Raw genomic sequence first — 24136 nt, forward strand, 5'->3', positions numbered from 1 at the left:
GGAAAGTATTAACCTCAGCTCCAAACCACAGCTATATGCCTCTGATGCAATTCATGAGCAACTACATTTTGGAACAGAGTGACACACTGTTGACACTGTGTTCCAAATTCAACAAAGAAAACCTTGATAGCTGCTAAACTAGGTCCGAAGGAGAGAACAGTACCGTCTGTTTTACTGGGGGTGGGGTGGGGGGGGTGAACCTGGTTACCACAGTTACGCTTTCATTTCTAAAGGGACAAGTGAAAGACATATCAAAAAGATTTGAAAATTTTTATAAAGAAAACACTCCCTAATGTATTTTTAAGTTGTTGTTTTTTTGCACATATAAGTTTGCTTTCATTTTAAGTGCAAGATTTAATGTCTCTCTAAAAATAGCCCATGGTTCAGATTCATTTGAGCAACTCAGTACAGTTATATCATACCCATACCGCTTCCACTTCCTTGGACATGCTGGAAATCTCCTGCCCTTTCGCTCTTAACTCATCACGTTGCTTATCCACCACTTCCTTCAGCTTGAGCATCACCTCTCGTTCCTGACGCTGTGTGCGGTCTAGAAAAAGGAAGCAAATGTATGGTGATATTTTAAAATAGTCTATGCAAACAATTTTCTAAGATGAGAATGACCAAATCTAACAGCATTCCTGACTACTGAGTTGACAGTAATAAATGAAAGAGAATAACCCCTCCCGTAAAAGAGATAAACCCAGCTTTATTCAGTCTGAAATATAACTCTCCGAAAATGAGAGCTCATATGCTCCGAGAAGCTGTATTTCTCTGATATATGGATAGAAATAACATCTTATCTGAGAGATCTCATGACTTTTTAAAGCACAAGCAATTACATTTTGAACTTTATACTGTACATAACAATGACAAGGAAAATTATAAAACCATTTAGGCCTTTGGATAAAAATTACCTTAAAAAAATACACATTTTATGATGATGTGTGATAACAAATGTGTTATGTGTATTTTAAGAAAATTACCCTAAATGCATTGTATAGATCTTACTGTGAATGATTAATTTTTTCAAATGTATTTATTTTAATTTTATTTTATTTTAAACAAAATGCTGATCTCATAATTTTTAATCACTGGATCTTTCAGTGAAAACGACAAACTTGCCTTTGGTGACATATGCCAGACTTCTCCATTTTATTCAGTAATATTACATTTCAGACCTTTTTTAAAACCAGCTGCAAGCTCACATTCATCTGCCTTCATTTTTGAGTTCAACAACCACAATCAACAACTGATGCATAGAACCAAGTCCCACCCTACATTTCTTCCTTTTCAATAATCTGTAAAACTCAGATGTATGTCACAGTATAGAAGAGAAGATCTGTCGCTAATGGTATTTCATTAAAATTAGTGCTGTCAAACGATTAATCGTGATTAATCGCATCCAAAATAAAGGTTTTTGTTTTACATAATATATGTGTGTTTACTGTGTATATGTATTATGTATATATAAATACAAACACGTGCATGTATATATTTAAAATATGATATGTTTATATATTAAATATATTTATATATGATATAAAATATAAGAATATGAATATATAAATGTATATACATGTAAATATTTTCAATATATACTGTACGCGTGTGTATTTATATATACATAATAAATATACACAGTGCACACACATATATTATGTAAACAAAAACTTATTTTGGATGCGATTAATCGTGATTAATCATTTGACGGCACTAATTAAACTTTTATTATTTTTAATCATTCATATTGTAGAAACTTAATTTGCTGTAAAGTTGCTTTGCAACTATTTGCATCGTGAAAACCGCTATACAAATAAACTTCAATTGAATTGAACTTGAATTATTCCAACTGGCGTTTTTGTTTGTTTATTTGACCTTCTGAACTGAAAACATTATGGATTTCTTTTAGAAAGTGTATTTTGTTTATTATTAAAATGGAGATGGCAATTGCATTGATATTACATTTTGAACTAAATTATCAATTTCATGTGTTAATTAACCATCAGGTAATTTTACCTTCTTTGGAGTGTGTGCATTGTAAGCGGGCCAGAAGCTCCTGATTCTCTTTCTTGAGCTGTTGCACCTGGGACTGTAACACTTCTACATTTACCTTCAGCTTCCTCTCCTTCTGATGCCAGTCCTTAAGGGGGAAAAATCAAAACAGAATCTTTGCAAAAATCCTTTCAAACCACAAACACATTAAGTAAGACTTACCAGGTGTCACCCTGACCTTAGTTTCAAAAGCCTAACCAATTTAACAGGTCACTGGAGAACACAGTGGCTTGTAAATCATTCATGTATTCATGTAACTATGCAGGACAGAAAACCAGGCATCGTATTATTTTAGAAGATGTTTGACTTGGACATCTTGTTAGTAAATGAAATGAACAAATAATGATTTTGAAATTAATAATTCATTTAGGTTATTATTGTGTTCATTATAGCTTGGTGTAGATTAGACACGAATATTTGACTAACGTTTACTTTGACGACTGGATTAATCGGACTGAATGATTCAATGACTCATTCATAACACAAAAGATGTAACTTGTTGCCATACACTGGCGTAATTATTTAACCTGCTTAAGGGGTCATAGTCATAGAAATAAAGCTCAAATTTTCCACCACTAATGGATAGTACATGGTGTTCTCCAAAATGACATTTATTGAGACCGGAAGTGCCCTCTATTGGCATTTCCTACAATCGATCAACGTGTCACGATTCGAATCAAAAGTCCATCTGGATTAAAGGCGTTATCCTATATATAGAGCAACTCTGTCCACACAACAGCTCCGTCCATGACATTTAAAACACATGTTCGATCACATCATTATCAAGACATCTGAAACGCAGTTTAAAAAGCGTGCTACAGTAACCGTGTTGACATGTCGACCATGTTCTTACCCCACTCTCTGTAACGTTACTGTTGCTGGACTCGTCGCACTCCTTCACATGTCGTTTCTTCTGCTGCTGTATCTGTAACGTCTCAAACGCCTTCAATAGTTCCTCTTCCTTACATTTATGAGCTTGGTTTCTTGCCGCGAAACTCTCCAGGAGCTCCAAAACTTTGACCATGTGAGACACCAGACCCTCCACACTCGACTTCCCATGGCTGTCGATGAGCTTCTCCACTTCTGCCCCCACCGCTTTAGCGATTTCATACACATCGTCCACTGTCATCGATGAAAACGTCCTCTCGAAACACGAATGTGTCTTGACGATATCGTTTTGGTTTTCCTCGACGGCTATCACGCAATTCTCCATAACGCACTTGACTTGAGATGAACCTGAATTTGAACAGCGACAATCGAAACTCCTCTTGACAGAACGAACGCAGATCTTTTTTTGTTTCACTTTTAAACGCATGCATTTCGCTTCAGTTTGTTTTGTAACTACATCCTTTGTTGATACGCTCCAATAAACACGAATAAACTATAAAACCGACATGTCTATGCGGCGTAAAGAGTTGCATGTCATAATCTGAAGATGTACGCCCAAGTCACTAACATTTGGATCAATTATGGCCGTGCATGTTTGCATACATAGTATTCTTTTTATAAAAAGTAGCTGAACAGAGATACGTCTATATGACAGCCCACAGTGCTTTTTTGTCATGGTTGTTCCCTCCTTTTCTGACCAATGCAACCCGAGAGCTTTAATATCTAGCACATATGGCAAGCTGTCTTAACATTAACCCTAACAAGCATCAGTTAGTACTTGATTTTAAATTACTACTACTTTTTAGTCTGTTTCAGTTTCACATGTAACTACTCATTAAATACTAGTCGTTCCAATAACAACTAGTATCTGTCTGTGACACTATATCCTCATTATTACCTGTGAAACTTCTTATTTTACTTTAGGTACAAGTGATTTTTGTAATGTCATATGTAATTAATAAAAAAGACAACTAATAATCAATCAGTACTACTTTCATAGTAAAAAATAAAAAACTTAACTAGTAGTGAGATACTAAAAAATTAATAAAAAGTTAACTTGCAAGAATTTGGACACAGGCTACTGTCTACCAGTGTTGGGCAAGTTACTCTGAAAATTTAATCAAATTACTAATTACTCCTTTTAAAAGTAATCACGTAACTGTTCTGATTACTTTATTTCAAAAGTAATTAGTTACATTACTAGTTGCGTTACTTTTTTCTCCATGAAATTTATGAAATACCAGCATACACGCTCCCGATAAATATTTGTTATTTAAGCGTCAACATTCACAGAACACTGTTATTTTTAACTAAAGCAAACGGCTGCTGCATGCATGGTTTGGCAAGGCAGAATGCCAGCAAAGAGCGCTGCATTTATAATCTCTAAAAGACATCTCATGGTGCAATTCGTGTGTTATAATGAGAGAATTCGTGAGCACGCAAATTTCAGCACTGCATTGCTCAATGCTGCAAACACGCGTTATAGCCTAAATAGAATGTCTGCTTAAGCTTGCACCTGTTAAAGTTTATATTTTATATTAGTTCATGTTGCTTTTGTGCAACAAATGCATAACGATTTATTTGTTTTAGATATTTTATGTTTAGATATTTCTATTTAGCGGGAGTCCCATGAATCATTTTTATTTTCCCACATCCAGCACACACACACACACACACGAGTGTCTACCCGCCCGCACCAGCACTCGCCCATCTTGTTACTGTAATTATCAAATTACAGTAACACGTTACTAAGTAATGCGTTACTCTCCCAACACTGCTGTCTACATGGCTAATGTCTACTGATCTGCTTCTATGAATCCTGAAATGGATACTAGAAATAACTGGGAAAATATTTAAGAAATTTAACTGTGAAATCACGGCAGCCGTTATTGCTCTCCTGTGCATGTTTACAAGGTCATAGGAATCAGAAGCGAAACTCCATTCAGGTAATCCAACAGAAACAGAGCTGCTAGATAATGGCAATAAAGATAATGTACTTGGTTCTTTTCGGTCATCATTGGCACTGCATTTATGGATCTCAAAGCACATAAAAGGAATAGTTCACTCAAAAATAAAATTTATTATTTATTACTCACCCTCATGTCATTCCAAAACCACATCTTGAATACAAATCAAGATATTTTTAATGTAATCCCAGAGCTTTCTGAACCTGCATAGACAGCAATGCAACTACCGCATTCAAGGACCAGAAAGGTAGCAAGAACATCATTAAAACAGCCCATGTGACATCACTGGTTACACCTTAATTTCATAAACCTATGAGAATACTTTGTGCACAAAAAAAAAAATTTATTCAACATTTTTCGTTTCCGTGTCAGTTTTTAACAAGCAATCATGACAGTACTGTGACCAGAACCCGTTGTATTTGCTGACAATGTTTTTGTGCATCATTAAGCATTAGTCACAATGTACTGCCATTTTAATGAATTTATCCAATTAGTCACTTTAAGGAATAAATGTGAAAACAACTTGCCATATATGTTCAGGGCTGAGCTGCTCAGTGGACTGGAACATATGCATGCAGATTGGTTTGCTCTGAAGGCATAGTGTCCTTGCTCTTTAGATAGAACAGCTAATGTTCCTTCAGTGGACACACTAATGATTTAATCCATGAAACCAACAGAAATGACAATGAGATCAAGCTCAAATTCTTATAAAAGTGGCAATCTTTATTTAAACCCAAACTACAGTGTACATAACAGATGCACAACAAGCTACAGGATACAGACAAATTATTCTAGAGTAATAAAAAACACAAAGTACTACAAACAATTACGAAAAAGGGTACAGATTTTTAGATGAGAATTCATTCAGAAAGCAAGCACAAAATGTGCTTTCAGCAATGTGCATAATCAACTCAATGCCAGGGAATTATGATAAAGCAATAAACAGATGACATGCTTTGAGTTTCTAAGCATTTACATTACTGCAAACAGTATAGAGTGAGTCTTGGTGACAAAATATTACAAAAACATTGCTTTAGCCTGTTGGGTGTATTTACTGTATATAGTCACGGTTTGTACTATTATGCATACATATCTTCACGATCAGCATTGTAGATTTCACCCTCCTGCAGAGAAGCAAAGTTGAGGAAGTGAGATGGCCTGTGAACTTCATGGTAGAACTCTTTCGGGTTGGCCAACTGTAGGTCATATTTCATGTTGGGATCATGGCGAACCCCTAGAATGAAAAGGGAGAGGTTAGAAAAGCACAATGTTGTATCTGCAATTTACAAAATGTGAAAAATCACTTCAAAATGTATAATTATTTAAAGGCTATGCTAACCCATGAAGTTGTAGTTCCAGGAGACTTGGCCAGGCACCATGAAGAAGCCAAGGAAACGGTCAGACAAAAGCATTTGGACTCTTTCGTAGTGAGAGGGCAAGTAACCTTTGGGGTTATTTCCCTTATCTGTGTTTTGTCGACCCCACTCATATCCACTGGGAGTCAGCTTGTAGGCCGTCAGCGTGCAGGAACCAGGGGTGAAACTAGAGAAGAAAAACCCACAAATGCAACACTGAATACATGACACTGGCCAATCATTACACTCGGGGATGTTAAGAATGCAGCCACAGTGCATTAGTGTGCTAAAACTGTACCTGCAAGTAATAATGATAGTCTTCTCGCCATCCCAGGATGGGTTGTCAGCCATGACCTTTGCATGGGTGGTTACATCTTGAGGAGAGAGCTGGGGCGATTCATTGGGCTGTGTATGGATCCATCCAAGAGGCTCCATTTCCTATGAAATTCAAGAGGCATTCAATTGGATTGATACAACTGTGAAGACGTAGACTGCTGAATACACCAAACTACAGACATAAGCATGTGTGTAAACTGCTTACCTTCAAGTACTCGTGTTGTGGCAGCTGGTTGGGCAGGTGAACGGTCTGATGCGTACCCCACTGTGGCACCATCACGATGCAGCGGATTTCCTTTACCTGAGGGTTATCTGGAGGGCTGGTTCCATACAGATAACCTGCAATCTACAGGGGAAAAAAATATAGATGCAAGCAGAATTCAGGTTTAGAATTCTACTAAGAGGATTCAAGAGAGAAAACATGTTAAGAAGCCAGTTATTCCAACCTGAGCACGCAGATCCGAGATGCAGATGAACTTTTTCAGAACGTTCTTGGGCAGGATGTAAGTGTAGCCAGTTTCTTTAATGTCATCCGATGACACATAGATGTGGTTAGTACGTAAGTGCAAGTTGGCAGCAGAGATCGCCCTGTGAGATCAGGAAGAGTGTTTAAAAACAAAGTCTAGCTGTGTTTTAACAACTATAAAGACAATGAGTAACAGGGAAAACTTTCCACACCTAACTCTCCATTCAGTTTTGGAAGAGAAGGTCTGCGTCTCGTAGTTGCTGGTGGTGGAGGTGATAATCTCATCTCCGTGTTTGTTGACAGTGCGAGTTTGTGTGGCTGTTAGCTGAGACTGCTCCTTGGTCTGCTTCTCGATCTCAGCGATCTGCTGTCTCTGCTGGGATGGAGCGGAGATCTCCATACCCAGGATGATGTCCCTGATTTCAGACTGGGTCAAAGATGCCACATTCACACTGTGGAGAAGTCAACAAAATTAACATCTGAAAAGAGGAAAATTTCACATCTATATGCATTTTCCATATGCACTCACAAGTCAGCATTTATTATCTAGTACTCACTTGTTCTTCTTGCCATAGTCAGCCAGGATGAGATCTTTGAGTTGCACCTCCACTTTGATCCACTCTTCATCAGTCAGTGTAGGCCAGATGTGGTGCGGCTCAGTGATTGTGGTTTTATCGGGCTTCAGGATAACTTTAGCACGGTCGTTGTTGACGTGAAGTGCTCTCAGGATTAAGATCAAACGAGAGAATGCCTAGGCAACAAAAACATACTAGCTTTAGACATCGTAGTAATGACCAGTTTAAGAAGCTACTAATAATTTCAGCAGGTCAAAACTATAGGATAAGAGCTAGATTTACAGTGTAAGAGGAGATGGTCTTCAGCCAGTCGTCATACAGATTGAACAGGACCATCTGAGGCTCTGTGGCCTTCAGAATGAGGTCTCCAAACTTCTCCACTTTCAGACAGGCCTGGAAGGGCAGCTGGAGCTCAGAGCCCTTGATTACAATGTTGGGGAAGTCCAGCAAGTGCACCTGAGGAAAACAGACAGCTGTTAACCTAAAAGTTAACATTTTAAATAACTTTCCAGTGCTATAACACAGCTACTTTGCCTTTAACAGTTTAAATGGGCATTTCTAACCTCAAGAGGATCCAACATGCCCTTCCTGGTCACAATAATCTGCTTGGGCTGCTCTTCAACAGGCAGCGATCGGATCAGGGCAGCCACTTCTTCAGCAGTTTTCCACTTAGCCAGCTACAAACACACAAATGCAAAATGTATAACTCCGTAAACTGAGCCACATGAGTGATTGCGTTGTGCAGACCACAGTAACCTCATGGAGACACAATACAGAGCACAGAGTGACAGACTTACCTGTCCAAGACGCTTTTGTCCTGCCCATACAGATGTGTGAATGATTTTCAGGAAAAGCTGTCCAGTTCTGGGGTTGAAGATGAAAATGGCTCCATTGATTGGTTTTGTGGTCAAGTTACCTTCAAAGGTCTAAAACGGGAAATGAAAGATTAAAATATCTGGCACACAACCTATAGAGAAAACAATATGAACACCAAAAGAGACATCTTCATGATGTTAAATTCACTTGCCTTGTGGATGGTGACTCTATACACATTGGTGTCATCCACAAACCAGATGATCTGGTTGGAGAAGAGTTCTCCGTAGTTCTGGGAAGACAGGTAAGGCTCAGTGGGCTCTGAAGAGTAGAGTTGCAGACCCTTGCGGATTCGCTCTCTCAGCACATACAGAGCTGGGTTGGCCTTCATTATCTTCGCCATGGCCTGTTGGATCAGGGGCTTGCCCCCAGGGAACCAGTTACCATAAGCACTGTAGAGAGAGAAAGAAGCAAATCATAAGTACTTGCTGCTCTGTCGCTGTTTTTGGGATGTGTAACCAAGCTTTACTTGACTGTGATATAAATTGCCTAGACAATATGCTATAAAATACTGACCTGTGAAGGTTGTAGGCCAGATCAATGGCAATCAGTACTCCAGTGGGTGATGGGTAAATACTCATGTTGTCAGTGGTGTAGTCCAAGAACTTGGCCCTGGCGTATCGCTCAATGTCATGGGAGTCATAGTCACCCCATCTGAGCTGAATGTCAATCCAGTACTTCTGTGTGGTGGTGCTGTCCATAACATCCCTATAGAAAGAATTTTAAAAAAGCTTAAGCACACAACACAACATGACTGTGACATTTTCAATATGGATTTTACATGTGTGCATTATGTGTGACATGTTTTCATCTTCCTTCTGATATATTAGAAATCAATGTATTCATTAATATCAATCAGACATACTTGGAGTCTGCTAGAAGCGAGGGGCGAGAGACATTCCACTTGTAGGAGGCAAACAACAGAATGTCAGCACAGGAGGAATTCATTTTGTAAGACTTCCTGGGATGGATTGTCTCTTTCTGGACAGTCTCGATCTCCAAAGCATCCAGCTCTTGGTCAAACACCTACACAGAGCAAACAAAGGTTTACTGATTGCACTCTTCTAAATAAGCAAATTGTTAGTAACAGTTCATCTTAAAGTGTGAAACCACACAAACAGTTTATACAGAACAGTCCTGTTAAATAAGCAAGAGTATTATTCAATGCATAATACCCTGATCCATTTAAAGGAAGCACATCTTTTTACCTGACAGAGATCCATGACAACGCTCTCATGAATCTTCTGCCACAAGTGAGCTCTGAAGATCTGGATCAGAGAGATCTTGAGAGTTGGGATTTTACCATGCATGAAGATTCCAGTGAGGTCCAACTGCACTTGGAAACCCACATATACCTACGAGAACAAAAGAATGAGTGAGTCTCAAAAAAAGAGGAGTGAGGAATTAATTGCTCTAATTGCAACAGCTTTTCATAGACATACATTGGCTCGGTTGATTGTAGGAGACCACCACAAGGTGAATCGTCGATTAGGAATCTGGTTCAGACCAGATCTCTGAGCATTGGTGAGTTTCTTCCATTTCATGGACTCTTCGAAACCACTGGCCTTCTCCCTATAAGAGATCAAAATGATGAGTTATTGAATCTTAAAACCATCATATAAAATTGAGTTATCTATACTGGATGCGTCAACATAAAAGGTCCTACCAAAAGAGACCCTCCCAGGTGGGGAAGTAGGTTCCCTTGAAAAGCGTATGCTCAAGAATGCCTTCCACGCCTCCAAGTGCCTGGATCATGTCGGTACGGTAGTTGTTTAAATTCCACAATTTCCCATCATGTCTCTGGTGAGTCCACCAGAATGGATTTTGCTTCAACACCTGAAAACACAATCAAAAACCTTTATTAAAAAAAACAACCAAAATAAATCTAAGTGATGTCTGGTACTGCTTTTGGCATGCAATTCATGTTTCCCAGAAGGAAAGACTTTTACCTGGTACTGTTTGAAGTCTGTTCTGACTCTCCAGCCCTTGTCATAAGCCAGAGTGTGTCTGTCCTTCTGGAAGAGTGTGTTGATGCGTGGAATACCTCTGTCCCAGGAGTCCTCCAGATCCTCCAGTGTCAAACGTCTGAAGAGTAACAAAATCATTTTAATAAGAATGAACCCATCAAATTAACTAGGTTTGGTTAAGAGGACAGTACCTGTTCTGAGCAATGGCCTCTTGTCGTTTGAGGGCGTATTCGGCCCAAACTCTCTGGGAGTCAATGAACTCGCTCTCCCATGGCTGGATGTAGCGGTACAGATTAGGAATCAACTGATCCTCCTCATGACTCATACCGGAGCGGAAATGAGTGATGCCCACATCAGTCTGTTTGGACCACCTGAGCAAACACAGAAGAACTTTAAATCAATCGCCTGCATCTGTGGATGCTTATTAATTTCCATGAAGTTGCTAATAAGGGAAACAGTAAGAAAAAAAAAATGCAAATAACTTACCTAAGGTCAGACTGTGGAATCAGTACGTGTCCCATGGAAAGCATTCCCAGTCCTCCCAACTCCTTAGGGGTGTAAAACACCACAGGAGGGAAACGACTAGGCATTTTGGAGTTCAATCCAATCTTGATACGGGTTTGGATCTTATTCTCACACTTCACCAGCAGGTCTAAAAGCTCTTGAGTGTTGACCACAGCTTCACGGAAGTATGTCATCAGACCAATCAGAGCAGTGTTCCACTTGTTCACAATCTGAGAAGAGCAACATTATGTAAAACCATGTGTAAAATGGGAAATACAAGTTTGTTGTGGCTGTTTTGATGCTAAGGTTCAGGGCTCATACCTTGGTGAAGGTGGTGGACCCAGAAGCCATCAGAATCTGTCGCACTCTGTTGTGGAACCTCTGCATGGACTCATCATCTACACGCAGGAAACACTGTGCTGTCCTTTCCTTTGTTACCTAAAAATCAACACACATCTATCCAACATCCTTTCTGACATTGCCAACAGTTATTTTTTCAGTAGTTTGTTATTCTGCTTACCTCATTCTGCAAATTCCACACTCCATCTTTGTGCGTAAACTCCTCATAACTAGTGCGGCACTTGGGGAGGATACGACACTCAAAGCCACACATGTTGAAGAGTAGGTTGGGGTTGTCCTTGCTATACACTGACACAAAGCTGTTCTCCCACTGAATTGTGGTCACAGAACGAGGCAGGCGATTCTTGATGTCCCAAAACACAGCACGGCCCCTGTTGTGATAAGGAAATCAATCATTTCATATGCATTTTTCTCTTCATCAAGAGGTTCAGAAAGACAAAAGTCTAGAGCGCTTACAAGTTCACATCATGTTTCATCAGTCTCATCCTAGCATCTCGAGGCCAGCATTTCTTATTGTTGTAGCCAACAATGTTCTCATTGTTGGGGTCTGGGTGCTCTGTCAAGTACCTCTGGATCAGATCTCTCGCCTCATCAGCAGAGAACCTATACACAGCAAAAACACAAGTTCATAAAACTTGTACAACAGCAATGTTTGGAAATAAATCTCAATACTTCACAACAGGAAGACTTTTTTTATCTGCATTACTAACCTGAAAAAGATGTGAATGCGGTCTATGTATCTGCAGTATAGACGTATAGGATGGGCACTCTCAGTGGCCGTGTCCTGGAAGCTGAGGAAGTCATTGGGCATCTGAGGCGGTCCAGCCATCTCACTGGCTCTGTGCAGACCCAGCACCAGCAGGTCCATCACCAGCCCATAGTAGTGCACAATGAAAGAGGCAAACTGCAGGCCACGGATGATACCATACGAATTTGTGTGGTTCATGTCCTGTTAAGAGAAAATACAGATATCTAAATTCAAACAGAGCAATGAAAGGAAATTTCTAATAAGACTTCTCAAAAGCATTAAGAGAGAAATATGACTTTTTCAAACTGTATTACACACGCAATAAACAGACCTTATAGTTAATGACAACGTTGTTTTTGGCCGTCATGTAATCGGCAATGTTATGATCAACTATGAGACGTAGAAGCCTGTTCAGCAGTGTCAAGTCAATCTTCTCATACATCTTCTCATAGCGAGACTCCAGCATGACGTTGCATTCTCCTTCTGCCGTCTCCCACACATCCTGCAGGTTGTTGATTCCTAGAAGACAATTAAAAATTAGCAATATAATTAGACACTGTAGCGTTGTCAAAAGTACCAACTTTGGTAACAGTCGGTACTGAAATTTAAAAAATGTGACGATACCAGTATTTCCGAAAACATTTTGAGTGGATTCTTAAACACCTATGATTGGCCACTGTGTTCATGCTCTCAAAAATTATGTCTGTGATTGGTTACAATGATCATCGCTTCACGCTCTTCACCGAGGGCTTACACAGATACACACGGGAGCATTTGAAAGCCACGTCTATCAGCGGATCCCTAATATATCTGCTCATAGACAGATCCTCCGATAGATGCAGCTTTAAAACGCTCCCATTTTTTTTATTTCAGTAACGACTTTTGACAACACTACAACACTGTAATACTCTATTATAGCCTTGTATGCATTTCAGCTTTATATTGGCCCCCCTGCTTTCACAGATATCACCCATCAAAAATCTCTCTCACCTTGGCACCATTTGTACACCAGCAGTGGAGGCGGCTCTGTATCAGCTGGTTTAATCCAGGGTGGAAAAAGTCTGCGCTTGTCTGCTTCGTACCAGAGGTACTGATCCAGGTATGCGTCGGTAATCTTTTCCAGAGGCTCAACATCATAAACCGGCACCAAGTGACTGTAAAGGTCCATGAACTCGATGCCCACCTAGAGAGAAAAAGAACCACTTTAGACGCAGGCTAGGACCAGTAACGGGCTAGGAGAACTCTTGTTGTAATATGAAGTATGCTAAAATGAATGTGTGCAAACCTCTTTGAACGCTCTCTGAGTGAGGAGGTGACGTTTGATTCTGGACAGAGCCTCATGAGGGTTGTCATAGGCCTGCTCAATCAGACCCAACTCCTCACGCTGTGACTGGTTCAGCCTCGACTTCACACTAGATAAAAGAAAGCAAAGTCAGAAAAAATGCAAACATCTAGACAAAACCAGTCCATCCACTCAGCTTGCTTTTATGGGACTGGCCTGACCTGTAAGCCTCCTTGAGTCTCTCCAAAGCCAGGATGAGCAGCTTAGTGTCATGTTTGTAAGACAGAGGAGGGAAGGGGATCGGAGAGAAACGACGACTCTCCAACCAGTGCACTGTGGTGGTGTAGATGGCCACGGCCTCCTCAGCTGTGATGTAAGGTCCATCCTATAAGATAAAAAAACACCACTCTTTGTGTTCTTTATCAGTAACAGCAGCCTGTTCAAAGACATTTTTTGTTACCCCAAAAAAACATACCTTCAGGTAATTGTGCTGTCTCTCCTGCTCCGCCTTTAGATAGAGTCGAGTGAGACGTCCCAGGTTCTTCTTGCACACAGTCTTATCCACAGTGGCTCCTCTTCTGATTCTCTCACGGTTGTAGTGGGCTGTGTTGGTCCACCAGTCAGCTTTGGCCTTCACGTAGCGGAGAATCATGTTCTCAATGGGGGTTGGAAGCCCAGGAACCTGAAAAAAATAAGTCATAAAAACCCCTTAATGATAAACTTCCAAATTGAATCATATACCATTAGTAGGTAGCAAAAAGCTTTGAACAAAAATGTACCTTCCAAGGGATGTTGGCCTTCCAGCATCTCCATGACTCGCTGAGATGCTGCAAGATGGTTCTGGCCTTGTTCTGCTTGATACCCTCAGGCATCATATCCAGGATGTCATGCATCACAGCAGCTCTCAGCTCCAGATCAAAGTGAGATTCCACACGCTGTTTGGTCACAGTCTTTGCAACACCCTTGGAGTGTCGACCTAAACAGAATTACACAATGAATTAGTATTTGTTATCCTTGAAAATGTTACTACATCTTTCTACATGCTTTTTACATATTTATAAAAGCTCAGTTTACCCTCAAACTGCCTGGCCAGAAGATTGCCAAGCCACCGCTCTAGAAGAGGAGTGATTCCTCTCATGAAGAACAGCCAGACTCTCCATCCTGGAGCCCAGAACCCACAGCCTGGACCTTTTCCGACTGGGCCCTATAAAAACAGGTCACTTTAGATGCAAGGCATAGATAGCATCAATTCACCAAAGCCCAATCACAGGTAAATAATTTACTTCACAAAATGATGTATTTGGTTGAATTGAGTGTTACTCACTGTGTTGAAGCGGTAGTAGATGAGATGCTTCAGATCTTTGCACATTCTGATCTGCCTCATGAGCTTGTACTTGTAGCGGTACATGCCAGTCAATTGACCAACATGGGCGAAGATGTACTGCAGTCCATCTGACAGCTACAAGGTAAATAAAAGACTTTAGTGAAGACTTTAATGAAACAATAATAACAATTAGCTACATAGAAACTGCATTCATTATGGTATTTTATACCTGGAAAGCGTCAACATTGCCAAGCCTGTACTGCACATGGCTGTCCACCACAAGCTTGCTCAAACGCAGAACCTCACGGCACAAGTGGAACGCATTCCCGAATCTAGACTTCTTACGTTCCTTTGTGGTGAGGGTTTTCACAGGCTTCAAGTTGAAGTTGTAGTCCAAGTGCAGGTAATTTAGGTTCTTTCTGTGAATCAGCAGGTTCAGCATGTTGTAGCCCTGCCGGCACACCTGTAGACCGACTTCTACCCAATCCAGCTTTGTGGACTGGAAGAATTTGGTGGCCTTGAAAGAGCGGAACAGGTATCTAAAGAAGATAAAAGGGAAATACAACCATTATTAAATGCATCAACATTTTCAATGGAACAAGCTCTGGAATAGTATTCTCACCTCTTTTTCTGTGCCTTAGGTGGTCTGTGTTTTAGAGCATTCAGCACGTAGTACTTCAGGAGCTTCTGGTAAGACACACGTACCTTCACAGGCTGGCCCGCAGGACAATGCTCACGATACCTAAAGGTGTTTGGACAAACAAGAGCCTCCATTCAGAAATTATAGTCTTCTTGTATGGTCTCTTAATATTTGAAAGTGAAAAGTGAAAGTGAAGTGAGGTGTGGCCAAGTATGGTGCACCATACACACAGTATGGTGGTCACCATACACACACTTGGACTTGGTCTCACCTCAGTCGTGGTATTGAAGGTGGAGAGAGTGCTGGTTATTCACTCCCCCCACCGACAATTCCTGCTGGACCTGAGACTCGAACCCACACCCTTCGGGTTACAAGTCCGACTCTCTTTCCATTAGGCCAAGACTGCCCAATATTTAAACAAACCCTACATGTGTTAGGGGTAATTCATGCAAAATGCGTTTTTGAGGTTAAAAATATGAGATGCAGGGCAGCGAATTGTGGGGGGAAAAAATCAAGGCCTAGAAATGCATTTTTTTTTTTACGTTTAGCTTAAATGAAGTTTTTAAAATGCCAAGTTATGTGTGAGATGCTGCAAAAAATGCAAAACGTGAGTGCAACACTCAAAGACGTCCCTCAAGAGCATATTTACATAGATAAATGCAAAAGCAGCACAGTAGATTGTAAAAATGTGTTCTTTGAGAACGGCCCCTTTTGGTGTGCAAATAAAGAATACTGTTCAATACGAACCAGTTTTTGATGAGAGGCACATCAATGGCTCGTCTGGTTCTTCCTGAGCGAAGATTAAATGGACGAGGTGCCCACAACAGCGCAATTCCATTGGCTGTGTTGTCAGTATAGAGAGGCGTCTCCTTCAGTAATGGCTCAACATACTCAGGCAGTTCAAACTCCTCATCATCATCTGGCAGTGGCTCTTGGCTCTATGGAGAAAACAGAAGCTTGCAATTAATGTGAGAAGAAATCGGGAAACTTACAAGCACAATTTAATTAAACAGTTGAACTTCTAACCTTGACGGAGTGCCTATGAGAGATGGGGTTGATCAGAGGATCAAAGTAGAAGGCGGGCAGATCTGGATCCTCAGTCTTGATGAACACCACGTTTGGTGTGTGGTACCTGCATGGACAATCACAAATCATTAGTTCAGCAAAAAGAAAATTTGTGTAGAATGATAAAACTGTAGGCATGATGAAGTTTCATACCAGGTGAGATGCACATGATGTGGCAGGTTGTTGTATAGGTAAGGGAATGCAATTTTGTATTCTGTCCTGATTGGTTGTCTGATGATGATCTTGTTGATGTCGTTGAACTCATTCCAGTCTTCATCCCTAAACACAAACCAAGTTAGACTTCTGGAGAAAATAAAACGTAATGGTCAATTATGCTACAGTACATGGTACATACTGGAGGTTAATGTCTCTGACAAGAGGCTCAAATTTGGGTCCCCCTGGAATGGCCATGTTCAACGCTTTAGAGGTGAAGAAAGCCTTCAAGTCGAACAAGTAGAAGTAGTTTTTATCCACCAAGTCTGTAAGCAACTGATTAGCCAATCGATACAGAGTAGACATCATTGGTAAAGTGAATTGCCAGCGTCTGTATGTGGTCCCGTTCACATATCTGTGGAAGGAAAAGATAAATCATGACCAAAAGAAACTAGAAACCATATTTTTTGTACACCCGTCATAAACACTCACTTTGTGGTATCTTTCAGAGGTTGATGCTCATATAACCATTCTGCCACAGAGGAGTCCTCCTCAGGGTCCAGCTCCATCTGAATAGCCTCCAGAGGCTCAACATCCAGGATGTTGTCCGCATAATCCAATGGAGGCTCTTCATCATCAAATGGGGGAAAACGCATGCGCTTAAAGTGCCGTCTGTCTCGCTTCTCACGACGCATCATGATCCACATCGTGCTGTGGGGGGCGGGGGGGACTTTGTAATTATTGCAGCCATACAAATATATAAAACTATTTTTGTGCAGCCCTGCAAACAAGCAAATCTGGAGCTTTCAAAACGGCATCACATTTATCAGAATAAAATATATTTTTTCACAAAATGTAGAGCCCGAAAGTTTCAATCTCTGCTCTGAAAGTCATGTCATCATCACCTACCCCCACTGAGAAATGTACACCGGCTCAATCACCCATGGGATTTCATTTACAAAGGAAATGGCACCAGTAATGTGGTAGAGCACAGGAACATCTCTGATCTGCTCCCAGGGCATGGGCATGTTCTCCAGCAGTTTGAGCACTGCATGGGGCATATATTTCAAGGCTCTGCAAACAAAAAGCAACGTATACTTTTAATAATGAACATACATAAATATCAGTTGCCTAGTCAATAACACAAATGTTCTTACCCAAGGTAGACCCTCTTGTCATGCCGAAATTTTCTGTTCGTCATGTCACCATGATCCCTGATGATTTTGCGCACATGCTCAGGTGGCATGTCCTCTTTCTGAGCATCCACAAAGCCAAATTTCCTCTTCTCTGAGTAGCGTTTGGCCTGAAGCTGCTGCCATTTCCGAGCTACAGCAAAAAAAACAAATCACGTCACTAAACAATAAGAGTACACAAAGCAAACACTAAGTCCATGATCACCCATGAAAACACACCTTTCTCTTGCAGTTTCTCCTCAGTCATGTAATCTGGTACTGGAGCAACAGCAGGAGGAGGTGGAGGAACACCTGGAGGCATTGTTACAGGCACACCTCTGTAGGGGAATGCAGCTGCCATGGCAGCGTGTTCTGCAAGGAAAACAGTAAAGCACAAAATATGAGATCAAACTGCAAAGCATGAGAACTGAAACACGTTTAAGACTAATAAAATTTAACACTCCACTACGAGGTCATTCACAGAACCACAACGTGAACTAAGTGAGATCTAAAAGCCAAATCTGTAGGAAATAAAAAGAAATCCGAATTAAAACGCTACTATTTGAGCAAACCGTTATATATCTAAACCACAACAATGAACTTCACTGACTAACTTGGTTATCGCGCCTGAATTGTTTCCTATCGTACCGAAACTAGCAAACCACTTTTTATTCATTAAAGACACCATATAAACCCTAAGTAATAGATACATTTTTAAATATTTTGAAGGTCAAACTAATATTCGCACATTTATGATATGGATATATGCAGCCGTTTTTACGGTTTTAATAAAGCAGGAGTTAGCATGTTAGCTTAGCTTCCTACATATTATACAATAAGCAAACTGTTTCCGCAAACTAGCATTACCAAGAAAACTGTGATACTTATTTTAAAATAGGCAAATAAAAAGCTTAACGTTCTCGCATAGAACAATAAAACTTACTATATTAAAAGCGGTTTCTCGCCAGTCAATGTAGTTGTGTGCTGGGTTTGTGCTCAGCGGAATGGCGTAGCATGCACGTTGTGCGTATGGTCTTGCGATTCACGAATACGTATTGCGTATCAGGAGGACTCCGCTTCAACGGAAATTATGTGTTTTACGACAACAAACGTAAGAAAATACGTAAGGCCAAACTTCCGGATGCGACACCGGATATACATTAAAAAAATGCATTTGTCCTTGTGAAACTCGTTGTATTCTTTTCATTTGTATTCTGTTTAATATTGTTCCATGACTATTTTATTGAATGAATAGAGAAAAAATTCAGGAGAAAGAGAGACTATGTTCATAACCAGAGACGAGATACAAACAAAGATCAAGCAAATCAAGCTGTTTAGTGCAGTAGAATTTACTCGTCGCAAATTGAGTCACTAGCGAATAAAATTTGAAACATTTTTGTATTAAAGCCATTTTACTGAATTTTAAGTTAGAAATTGGTAAAACAGATTAAATATGTGTTGATGTTTTTAAAATGTATTAAACAAGTATAACAAATTATGCGAAAATTACACACATTTAATATTTTTATATTGAGATATTATCAATGTATCACATAATATGTGTTATAAACCGTTACATGGGCAGGATATATTATTGTGTAATTCATTTATTGCTATTTTTCACCACTTTAGGACTAATTTTCTTTTTTGTAACTTGACTCTAAACCTGGTATCTTAAGTATTTTTCTCAGAAATACTATCCCTTCCCCCAGACTTTTAAATGTTTATATCCTTTCTAAAGTATCTGATTTGAAAAGTTATATAAAATAATGCAGTTTCAAAATGCATTTTACAGAAACAAGTGGTAAACAGGGGCAAGTTCATCTTGTGTCATCAGAACAGGGTGTTCAACGCACCACCGTTTCCGTTTAAAAAACGTTTTGCACCGTTTTTGTCGGGGCTGAACGCAGCCCTGGTCTAATAAACCTAAACATTTACATTTAAAGGCCCACATAAAATTAATGCTTTTGAAGTTTAAAATACATTTAAAAAAAATCTAATTGTAAGGAATCATATGGAATAACAATTTAATTAAATGCATTACACATGCATTATACATTATTTTAGAACTGTAGATGTAACATAACGCGCCCAGCAGGTGGTGATGTTGCATATATTGATATCAACAACCATGCATCCATCCATTCAGTCGGACTAAAACCTAATCGTTTAATCCCTGCTGCTTGCAAATAAATTAATACATTTTTAATAATACAATTTAATAAAATAATAAAACCGTGGCCACTTTTTAAGAGAATGGGAAAGTACGAGAGAAAAATACATTGAGAGAGAGAGATTTTGTTGCTCACATTTACTATTAAGAAGAATACTACAGAGACTTGAGAAATACTGCATGTAAAGTTGCAAAAGAATGAGAGTAAGACAGAGGAAATAGGATGCCACTGACATATGTGATGCTTCCTTTTCCTCTAAAATAGCCTAGTAGTTGCCAGTAACATTCAAGAGAGCTATTCTACATGTCCTCTTACATAACTCTTGCAGTACTGTTTACCAGGTTAAAACAGCTATTGTTATCCATTATCTTTGCCCTGCCTTTCACCCATTCTCACCTACCACACCTCAAATGATCCCATGATTTCCCTCTTTTACAAACAGGATATCATTTCTCCAGTATTCAGAGTCTTGTAGTCTAAACCGACCGCCCGCAGTTCAAGTTTTTAGTGGAGATCTTTCATTCAGTCTGTCATTTCTCTTTGCCCTTATGCTGACCATCTGTTGTATTTAGTGATCACAGCACACTTTATGCAGGCAAGACTAAAGTCATTAAACTGTCATCATAAAAAGTCAGTTTTATGTAACCCACTAAATGCTATGCTGACAGAGATCTGTGTCTTTACCCAAATTTAGATCATACTGTGCTCTAGGATGCCAAGGCCACTCTTTCCTCTTGATGCCCAGAAATCATGAATGTCTCAACTAATGTCACACAGGTCAGAGGATGTGTGTCTCTGTCATTTCCCCTCCAACAAGCTATATTTTACAGACTCATTCATTTACATTCACATTTTCTTGGAATTAAATACTCAAAAGCATTAAAAACTGACAATGTGTTATTTTGTAAACAGATTTATTATTAAGAGGAACTCCCCAGCAAACACGAACATTCCCCTAACGTTAGCATATGGTTTTAGAATTAGGAATTAATTCATTCTAAAAACATAGATAGATAGAGCAAGCCATTATTTGTTACATCCAAACCCACATACCCTCTCCTTTCCCCCCAAAATGATATTTCCTTTAACCTGTCATCATCAAAATACAAAGGAAAGTTGCTCTTTTTTAGAAGCATGTGGCATAACGTGTATCTGATTCAAGCGTGTGCAGGGGAAACAGAGTGGGCTCCTCTGGTGTTTATCCTGGGAATGTCGAGGACAGGATGCTGAAGCCTAGAAGAAGCCCTGACGGCAGACTCTCAGTGCTCAGAGCAGCTCAGCGTCAGGAATCTTTAATTATAGTGCACATCTGGCTGTGAGACGAGCCCTGGACAGCTTCACACATCTATAATAACTTCCATTGACTCTCTGTTTGGCGACAGGTAAATTCTACTTCAGCACTAAACAGCCTGGTTTACTTAATCTTCCTTTGTTTGTATCTTGTTGTTTATGAATATCGTCCCTCTTTCTCCTGTATCCAGCAGAGCAGAAGCACCAGTGAGGGTTGAAGCGCCCCTCGCACAGAGTGAGGAAGGACACTCGAACACAGTCAAAGAGACACAACATGATGGAGCTGAAGATCCAGCTGATACCCACAGGAGAAATCATACTGCCTCCAGGGAAAAATGGAGAGTTTTACTGCCAAAGCTGCACTAAGGTAAGTCCCTTTAGATAAAGCTTCTGTTAAATGAATGCATGTGAATGTACGAACAGTCTTCTTTGCTGTATCAGAAAAAGATTCCAAACTAATTTGCATAGCTAAATAAAGACAACTGCACCCAGCGATTTCTTAACAAATTACTTTTTGTGATAGCTGTCAGGATATTTTAGGTTCAACAAAGCGTAGATTTGCATGCCCTGAAACCGAGACTCATTAGAATTTTCCATGCTGTAAGCAAGATCATGATTGTCAGCACATGCCTGTTTATAATAAAGCAACCACAAGTGATATAATAAATATGTGTGGTGTTGATTATGGTTTAGATTATGATTAAGCTTTTGAATAAATACCAGACTACAGTTTTGATACACTGATCCATTTCAGAACTGTTTGATAAATTATAGAAAGCAGTTGCAGTACATAGATGGCTTTTGATATGGAATATATGGTCAGTATATTGTATCTGTGAGAAGCTTTTATTTGATTTTGAGGAATGGGTCTGGATTACGCCATTTAATAATAATATAGTCCAAGGAATGTGGGTGTACACTAAACTCTGTCTGTGTGCAAGGAAAATTACCATTAACTCTGACAGATGTTTGAATGTTTCTTATGGACGGCATAAATGTTTCTAGTTTGTTTGGCAAAAAGGAAAATAGCGCACACCCAACACCAACTCAAATATGCACTCTTTTTTTCTTCGTCTGTTCTCTGTGACTTGTTTTGTTCTGTTTGAAGAACTTTCTTCATGGTTCATTAAGTCTAGTGTAATACTGGAATCTAGCTGATAAGAATCTGCCTATTTTGTTAACCGAAAGCTTTTCTAGTTTGTGAACCACTTGAGTTTAGTGTCCATTAGTGGTTGGAATGCTACTTGGATGAGGAAATGACACACAAAATTCCGGAAAAGCATACTTTTCCTGATTTTCTGGCAAGGTCATGTCACTCTTTCTGGGTGTGTTTGAGTTTGAGTGAGTTTGAGATGGAAAAAGAGAGGGGGTGCATTAATAAGAAAGAAAAGCGTGGTACTATTATTAATTAACTGATAAAGGCAGGAACAATAACTTTAATGCCCATTTCCACTCGACTGGTGACAGGAGACATGGACACACCCTTTAGTACAGCCTGTCTGTTCAACATTGCCTTGTCAACAGGATACAACCTTTCCTCTCCGTTCAGCGGTGCTGAACGTGCTCAATGTGGGTTTGGTGGTCTGAATGTTGAAGAGCACAAGGGCAGAATCGATCACTCCACCCTCTGGCTACTGCATGACTTTACTTCACATGGATAATCAGGGGTGAGGTCACCTTGACAGGGGGGATTTTGTTTCAGCAGTTTATTGATACAGTGAAATGTTTAGACATGGCTTTCCTTTCACAGGGCATGCGTTATCCAGTGTGTGTGGAGTGAAAAAAAAAAGATGCTCAGAATGAGTGGCTGTGATTCTGTGAATATGAGTCACATTGGCTGCTTAATAACATTATACATTTTGGTCCAGCCAAATAAAATCTAAAAGAATAGTTGATCTGACCACAATAATGTCAGTGGTAAATCTTTGTTTTAGAGTTTAAACATTTAAAGTTTACTGATTAATTTGCTTGTCATTGCATCATATTAGGGGCCTTCAACAGGGGATTTCAGCTCCTAAGGGGTCAGTGTCAGTATATAAAAAATAAATAAATAAATAAAGTTAGCTAAATTTCAGTTAAATGTTTTATTGCCCTCAATCATTAAAATGCATTAAGTAAAATTAAAATGATTAAGTATATGACTCTACCTAATAATAATAATGATTATTTCAATGGCTTAGCAATCTTGAAAAGTGCATTAATACATTAATATAAATGCAATCATATGGCATGTTATTATAGGCCACATTTATAGGCCATACACGCTGCTTCTTAATCTCTCCAGATTCTTATAGTGAATTAAAACTAAAACTAGTAAAAATCATTACTTGAAGTCCTAAAATAACTAAAACTAAATATAGGGAGAAAACCTATATAATATTATATATATAATATGGACATAAAAAAACTAATAAAATGACAATTTTTTTTATAAATAAATAAGTAATAAAACTTTAACTAAAATTGAAATGAAATGGGCCCTGGTGTATAGATTTATTCTAGTGTCATTTTAGTATCATTTAAATACTAGGGGGCATTGAAAAAGATTGAAGACCCCTTGTAATACAGTATTTGACGATGCTTCTGTCTCTGAATTGTCAATAGAGGGCGATATAACGCTAGCGTGCTTTCGAGTAACGCCTAACTACCTTATCTAAAATGCCACATGTAAGCAATCATACCGCAAGATTGATATATTTGTCACAATAGTTATTTTAATCTAAAATTTCATATAGAACGAGTGTATTCGTTCTGAATGACCACGTATGCGTATGTGAGGAAAGTAAGCAGTGCTGTTGTTTCTGCTTTAAAATAAAACAAATCATCTAATGAATGAATAAGCTCGTTTTCATCAAAACGATGATGTTCATCACACGGTCTTATTTTTATTGTGATGAAGTGAAAGCTCAGGATATACGTGTGATTTGATTAGTCGTGGGATT

The 24136-nt window shown here is 39.3% G+C and overlaps 3 protein-coding genes across 5 annotated transcripts in view; 1 reads left to right on the forward strand and 2 right to left on the reverse strand.

Annotated features, from left to right (window-relative positions):
* Nucleotides 1-3611, reverse strand: part of LOC107548577 (RILP-like protein 1) — an 18261-nt gene extending 14650 nt beyond the window's left edge. The window contains exons 1-3 of the mRNA XM_016229305.1: nt 2909-3611; nt 2020-2143; nt 429-550 (exon numbers count right to left, since the gene is read on the reverse strand). Coding sequence (XP_016084791.1) covers nt 429-550; nt 2020-2143; nt 2909-3370 — 708 coding nt within the window. The 5' untranslated portion in view covers nt 3371-3611. The remainder of the gene's footprint in view (nt 1-428; nt 551-2019; nt 2144-2908) is intronic.
* A 2075-nt stretch (nt 3612-5686) lies between these two features.
* prpf8 (pre-mRNA processing factor 8) lies at nt 5687-18779 on the reverse strand. The gene is made up of 42 exons (XM_016229304.1): nt 18674-18779; nt 17971-18102; nt 17716-17884; nt 17468-17632; nt 17051-17269; nt 16761-16973; nt 16559-16684; nt 16367-16472; nt 16088-16278; nt 15323-15442; nt 14930-15239; nt 14701-14835; nt 14451-14580; nt 14156-14352; nt 13852-14058; nt 13598-13761; nt 13380-13506; nt 13085-13277; nt 12426-12613; nt 12057-12295; nt 11803-11949; nt 11507-11717; nt 11308-11424; nt 10969-11216; nt 10674-10853; nt 10465-10600; nt 10182-10351; nt 9958-10087; nt 9724-9870; nt 9381-9541; nt 9032-9223; nt 8670-8907; nt 8440-8568; nt 8206-8319; nt 7925-8098; nt 7625-7818; nt 7280-7519; nt 7048-7189; nt 6807-6947; nt 6564-6703; nt 6250-6452; nt 5687-6144 (listed from the first exon to the last, which is right to left on the reverse strand). The coding sequence occupies exons 2-42, from the start codon at nt 18089-18091 to the stop codon at nt 5990-5992; spliced, it is 7029 nt and encodes a 2342-aa protein (XP_016084790.1). The 5' UTR covers nt 18092-18102; nt 18674-18779; the 3' UTR covers nt 5687-5989.
* A 2378-nt stretch (nt 18780-21157) lies between these two features.
* The window catches only part of myo1cb (myosin Ic, paralog b), a 50663-nt gene continuing 47684 nt past the window's right edge, over nt 21158-24136 (forward strand). For 2 of the 3 annotated variants that reach the window (XM_016229306.1, XM_016229308.1), the window contains exons 1-2: nt 21158-21286; nt 21386-21561. In XM_016229306.1, coding sequence (XP_016084792.1) covers nt 21469-21561 — 93 coding nt within the window. In that variant the 5' untranslated portion in view covers nt 21158-21286; nt 21386-21468. The remainder of the gene's footprint in view (nt 21287-21385; nt 21562-24136) is intronic. The other variant, XM_016229307.1, reaches the window with a different exon arrangement.

This window comes from Sinocyclocheilus grahami, unplaced genomic scaffold (assembly GCF_001515645.1).
Source record: "Sinocyclocheilus grahami isolate Dianchi unplaced genomic scaffold, SAMN03320097.WGS_v1.1 scaffold350.1, whole genome shotgun sequence".
Taxonomy (NCBI): Eukaryota; Metazoa; Chordata; class Actinopteri; order Cypriniformes; family Cyprinidae; genus Sinocyclocheilus; species Sinocyclocheilus grahami.

Excerpts from the sequence above, each read along its gene's own strand:
- prpf8 (XM_016229304.1), bottom strand. The coding sequence starts at position 18,091 with ATGGCAGCTGCATTCCCCTACAGAGGTGTGCCTGTAACAATGCCTCCA. Across the intron at positions 17,633-17,715 it reads GACAAGAGGGTCTACCTTGG|AGCCTTGAAATATATGCCCC; the intron begins GTAAGAACATTT and ends TTTTGTTTGCAG. Across the intron at positions 13,278-13,379 it reads CTCAGAGAGCGTTCAAAGAG|GTGGGCATCGAGTTCATGGA; the intron begins GTTTGCACACAT and ends TTTTCTCTCTAG.